This window comes from Wolffia australiana, chromosome 10 (genome assembly GCF_029677425.1).
Source record: "Wolffia australiana isolate 7733 chromosome 10, ASM2967742v1".
Lineage (NCBI taxonomy): Eukaryota > Viridiplantae > Streptophyta > Magnoliopsida > Alismatales > Araceae > Wolffia > Wolffia australiana.
In genome coordinates, this window is record NC_135844.1 from 14,735,576 (window position 1) to 14,741,306 (window position 5,731).

The following is a 5,731-nucleotide window of genomic DNA, read 5'->3' on the forward strand; positions in this document are numbered from 1 at the left end:
TGACATCGATATCTTTGTATTATCTGCCACTTGATATTTTTCATTCATTCAAATTGATCTGTCGATTTTTCTATCAATTTATAAAACCATCCATTCCCATTCATTGATAGTGTTATCTATCTGTATATCTATCTTATTATCTGTTTCTCTGTCCCACCATTCCCATCCCTTTACAGTATTTATTAGGTTGCATATGTATCTATCATGTTATCTTTCTGCCTATGTATGTATGCATTTATCTAGCCACCTTTCTATCTTTATACCCTTAGATCCATCCATATATCTAACTGTCGATCTAGATATCCGTTGATTCATCCATTTGTCTATTTATCAATCCATCTATATGTATTGATGCCTATAAGTCAGTAAATACCTATCTGCATGTTGGTCTGTCTCTCTGTCTGCATATACATCCGTCCATATCTTTCTATCAACCACCTTTTAAAATATCTGTATACATGTAAATGTAACTATCCTTCCATCGATCCACAAGTCTAAGTATCAAAGTATCTATAAATCTTTCTACTTATCTTTTTATTATCTAAGTATATATGTATGTATTTATGTATATCTGTATCTATACATTCCTATTAATCAATATATATAGACATGTGTGTGCGTGTGTAGTTATTCATTTCCATCCATTCGCATTGATATCTATCTACCCATCTAAATCATTACCTCTCTCAGTCACACATCAGTCTGTATGTATCAATCTAATCATTCCCCATTGCCCATTCATCCATAATCCACATATCTACCCAACTTGCTGCCAATAAAACTATATATATATGTGTGTGTGTGTGTGTTGTGTATTTTTTCCCTAATCAAAATAACATTAAGACCCGTATAATACCCACATTTCCTTCGCTTATTCAGTCATCTACAAGGCGCATAACCACAAAAAAACCAGTATTTTCTCTCTCTACCGTTCTCTCTACAAACCACTTCTTTCACTACAAGAATATTCACAGGGCCAGAGCAATATCCACCGTCTCCTCTTCTTCTCTCTCCAGGACAAGCCTCTCTTATCAGAACCCAAAGCGGGGGAATCTCCTTCACTCTCTACGTATACCCAACTATACTTGAAAGTATAGCGTATACTCTATGTACTATGGTACCTATGGTGTACATTTCTAGAGAGAGAGATGGGGAGAAGTAGATAGAGAGATGGCTAGAAGAGATGTTCGGCGGTGAGGGTACCGAGGGGGGCGCGGTGGGGGACGCCTTTGCGTCGCTTGTGAGTGCGAAAGCTGAGGCAGGTTGCCGGCGGCGTTGACGGCGAGAAACTCTTCATCCCCGTTATTGACGATCCCTCTGAGTCTGAGCCCTCGGCGGTTTTCTGGTTCTTCCCTCTCCTCCGGAAATCTTTGGAAGTGCCGGCAATCTGGCAAACTCCGAGCTTTTTAGATTGATAATTGTATAGAAATATGGATTGATTTATTAGTAGATAGATTGGTAGATGTATAAAACGATAGATAGATTGCGGGTAGATGAATGTGTAGATAGATGTGTATAGAAAGAAAGCTAGATTTTGGGTCGATGAATGAGAAGCTAGATAGATAGATGGATAGATGTGTAGAAAGATGGATTTTTGGGTTGATGAATGACTTGATGTATAGGTAGATAGAGAGATAATATAGATAAAAAGATGCATAGATATACGGATTTGAGTTATAGATAGATATAATTTGATCCATAGGTAGGTAGACACGTAGGTGTATGTATAGATAGAGAGAGATAAAAAGGATGGTTAGGTACGAAGATGCATAGAGACATGGATAAACAGATAAAGAGAGATAGATGTGTCGATTGACATATGCATGAACAGATGGATAGATAGATAGACAGAGATATAGATAAACAGATAAATATAGAGATAGATATAAATAAACAGATAAAAGAGCTATAGATAGATATAATTTGATCCATAGGTAGGTAGACACGTAGGTGTATCCGTGAATGTATAGATAGAGAGAGATAAAAAGGATGGGTAGGTACAAAGATGCATAGAGACATGGATAAACAGATAAAGAGAGAGATAGATGGGTCGATTGACATATGCATGGACAGATGGAAAGATAAGAGATATGGATAAACAGATAAATAGAGAGATAGATAGGTAGATAGGTATATGCATGGATGGATGGAGAGAGGGAGGGAAGTATGAATGTAGGCATGGAGGAATGGATGGAAGGATAGATAGATAGCAAGATAGATAAATAGATTTATAGATGGAGAGAGAGATGGATAGAGAGGAGGGGTCACCTTACAACCGAGGGAGCAGAAGCGGAAGGAGTCGAGGAGGGTGCGGAAGCAGATCTCGCAAGTGTTGGTGAGGGGCTTGCCAGGTCTGGGCAGTGGCCGCTCGTTGAGGAAGACGACGCGCGCGCTGTTGATTACATACGTCTGCACGTCGCTGATGTCAAGGATATTCTGCGCCTCTGAAACCCTAATCACGTCGTGGTAGGAGGACCTCCGAATCTGCGACATCACCATAGTTATCGCTCTGTATCTAGAGAGAGAAATATTTATATATAGAGAGAGAGATGGGTTTTCGTAGAGACACATGTAATTGATAGAGGCATACTGGTATTTGACGGTTGGTCTATATAGAGAGAGACATTGGTAGTTCTTGGTGAGCATACATAGAGAAAGGGGTCTTATTGATAGATATCTTGAGAGAGAAGGAGAGAGAGATTTGGGTTTCTGTGGATGGAAATAGATGCATAGAGAAAGGCATGTTTGGCCGACGGATAGTGGAAGAGATGTTGGTCATTTCTAACAGATAGGTATAGAACAGTGGGAGAAATGGGTATGTATTGATACACAGACATGTAAATTTCTTCGTAAATAGAGAGAGGATGAGCGAGAGAGGAAGAGAGAGATAGAGAAGGTTCTTATTTGATAGAGAAAGAGAGAATGAGCGACGGGCTGATGTTGGGATATATATATTGAGAGATTTATGTACTCGGAGAGAGAGTTATATATAGAATGAGGGAGGGAAGAGAGAGATATAAGGCGAGAGAGAAATGAAAGAAAGAGAGAGAGATAGAGATAGAGAGAGAGAAGAGAGAGATATTCACCTGGATGGTGCGGTGGTCGTGATGGTGGAAGGAGAGACAGAGGGAGCAGAGGGGGCCATTGATGCAGTCAAGGCAGAACATGTTGCACTCGGTCTTGTGAGAGTGGACGTGGAGCTTGCATTGCTTAAAGAACTGCGTCGAGAGAAGTGGCTTCAGCCAAAGAGGCCACCGCCCTCCGCTTTCCTCTGCTTCTGAGCCCTGATTTTCAGTCATTAACTGATAATCTCAAAACAAGCACCGCTAGAAAAAAGAAAATTCTGTGAAGAGAATGAAGAAGGGCTCCTAACCATCATCCTTTTGAAAGCTTGATCTCCCGTATCAGATTCCCAAATGCTGATCTTCCCCGTCTTAGAAAGGCGCCTCTGGAAAGGAGAGATAGAGAGAGAAAGAGAGAGAGATGAGAGAGAAGGGAGCTAAGTTTCTTCTAACTATTTCTCTCGCTCCTGTCTGCCAAGAGGAAGAGCTAACCTATATGAGAAAGGAGGCTCTGGAATCCTCGCCTGTGGAGAACCCACTTGCTTTAGAGAGAGAGAGATGAGATAGAGAAGGAGGGTGGGTCGTTCTTATCCTCCAAAAGTCCACCTGACCCAGCCTTGCATACGTCGTCCTGAAGAAACTCTCTCTCTCTCTCTCTAAAACTCAGTTCTCTGTAGTCTGATCACGTTGAAACCCTCAGAAGGGAGAATATCTCGTCATGAATGATAAACCCCCCCTCTCTCTCTAAACCTCTCTCAAAAAACTCACAAAGCTCTCTCTCTAGTCTGATCACATTGAAACCTTAGAAGGGAGAATATCTCGTTATGAACGATGAAACCCCCTCTCTCTCTCTAAACCTCTCTCTAAAAACTCTCAAAGCTCTCTCTCTAGAACTCTCTTATCTCTGGTTTGACCAAGTAGAAACAAGCTCTCCCCATCAACCACCAATAATGCCGAGCCACCTCTTCTTTATTATGCGTGCCGAGTCAACGCAGCCCATGAAGATGCGATGCACGCGTGTTCTCTCTCTAAATAATTTTCTCTCTCTAGCCTCTCCATAATATCCAACTGTTTAAGGACTCATCCTGACCGTCGATATCTCAGTTAAGGGGTTGAGAAGCCGCCGCGTGGCCGTGGTTGATGGATTTGTCGATTTCCACGGGCGATGGCGACACGTGTAGAGAAGTGGGCAAGTATGTGAGGCCAACCGGCGTCTGCCATTTGACACGTCCTGCCTGTTGTTTTTGGGTGTAGATTGAAAAACATCCTTTCATATCATCCTTTCAGGAAAAAAAAGCTTTTATTTTGATTTCAAATCTGCTGATATCTGTCGAAATACGACCAACTTTCATATCATCTGTCGACTCGTTCCATTTACATCCTTTTCAGGCGTCCTCTCTCTTCTTTCTCTCTATTTATAAACTCATTATTCTTCTTCCAGCTTCTCTCTCTCTCTCTCTCTCTCTCTCTCTCTCTCTCTCTCTCTCTCTCTCTCTCTCTCTCTCTCTCTCTCTCTCTCTCTCTCTCTCTCTCTCTCTCTCTTCAATTCTTTCAATATACTTTTCGCTCTCTCTCATCTATCTTTCTTTCTCTTCTATTTTTTCTATGGCATCTGTTTGTCTCTTCTCTCTCCCTCTGTCATCCCATTGTATCCATCTTCATCTCTTTTCTATCTTTCTCTGTTGCGAAGGATCTTCATCCTTCTATCTCTGTCTCTTTCGTCCTATGTTGTCTGTATGTCTCATTACCATTAAAATAATGAAATTTTAGCTTACATTGGTTTTCACATCGTTTTTTTTTCAACCAACCTCCAACCCATGGCATCCAAGCAGGCAATATAAAAGGAATGAATCATTTTTACTGTCTTGGGGCAAGAAATAAACTAGCAGTTATATAGCAAATGATACGGATAGATTTTCGAAATGAAGGGGCATGAAATGAAATTGACAGGGAGATATCTTAGGTATGTTTCACTGGATTAGCAGTCAACAGGAATGAAGAGAAGAGAGAGAGAGAACGAAAGTCGTTGGTAGTTTCCCACGTCCAATGAGAACAGGGACAGTAGTCAACAGGAAGGAAGAGAAGTAAAAGAATAAGGAAGGCTGGAAATTTCCCATGTGCAAGAAGAACAAGTCAAACTTGAAATTTTTGTAGAAGTTAACAGTTAGATTTTTCGTTCATTGTTGAAGGGAGCCTTCGTTTGATCTGAGTAATAGTTTTGCTTAGTGTAAAGAGAGCAAGGAAAAAAATAAATTAAAATCAGATTTAGACCTTTTTGGTTAGAGACAGATGGCTCTGGACAGAGAAAGGCAAGAGAAAATTCAGTAAGAGAGAAAAATAAATCACGGTCAAGAGAGAAAACCATATAGAACATGAAAGGCCATGATACTGACGTCATGATTTGTCCAGTTATCAGAAAGTATAGCGCTGAACCTTCATCTCTCTATATAAATATGTGTATATATTTCTCATATCAACTGAGAAACAAGATCAGCGAATGGCAATTGATTATCTTCCCATTTTCTATAGAAGTTAATTCCATCCACTTCCATTGTTGTGTTTTCGTTTCTTTTCCTTCAGGCTAGATGATAAGCATCGATTGCAGACGAGAGAAAGGAGAGGAAGGGAAAGGGAGGACCTAAGCTGGATTAACTTACTTCAAGTTAGGG

At 40.6% G+C, this 5,731-nt stretch overlaps 1 protein-coding gene across 2 annotated transcripts; it reads right to left on the reverse strand.

Moving 5' to 3' along the window:
• Positions 1 to 895: 895 nt before the first annotated feature.
• LOC144708576 (PLATZ transcription factor family protein) lies at positions 896 to 3,839 on the reverse strand. 2 transcript variants are annotated; one of them, XM_078581971.1, is made up of 5 exons: positions 3,555 to 3,839; positions 3,374 to 3,448; positions 3,087 to 3,284; positions 2,269 to 2,484; positions 896 to 1,387 (listed from the first exon to the last, which is right to left on the reverse strand). In XM_078581971.1, exons 2-5 carry the CDS (start codon positions 3,377 to 3,379, stop codon positions 1,175 to 1,177), a joined length of 633 nt encoding a protein of 210 aa, XP_078438097.1. In that variant the 5' UTR covers positions 3,380 to 3,448; positions 3,555 to 3,839; the 3' UTR covers positions 896 to 1,174. The 2 variants fall into 2 exon arrangements, with proteins under 2 accessions (XP_078438097.1, XP_078438096.1); XM_078581970.1 differs by having other exon boundaries at positions 3,374 to 3,837.
• Positions 3,840 to 5,731: the final 1,892 nt, after the last annotated feature.

Bases quoted from the DNA above. Each gene is read 5' to 3' on its own strand.
- LOC144708576 (XM_078581971.1), bottom strand. The intron at 2,485-3,086 runs GTGAATATCTCT...GTGATGTCGCAG, and splicing joins ACGACCACCGCACCATCCAG to ATTCGGAGGTCCTCCTACCA. The intron at 1,388-2,268 runs GTGACCCCTCCT...GGAGTTTGCCAG, and splicing joins TCTGCTCCCTCGGTTGTAAG to ATTGCCGGCACTTCCAAAGA.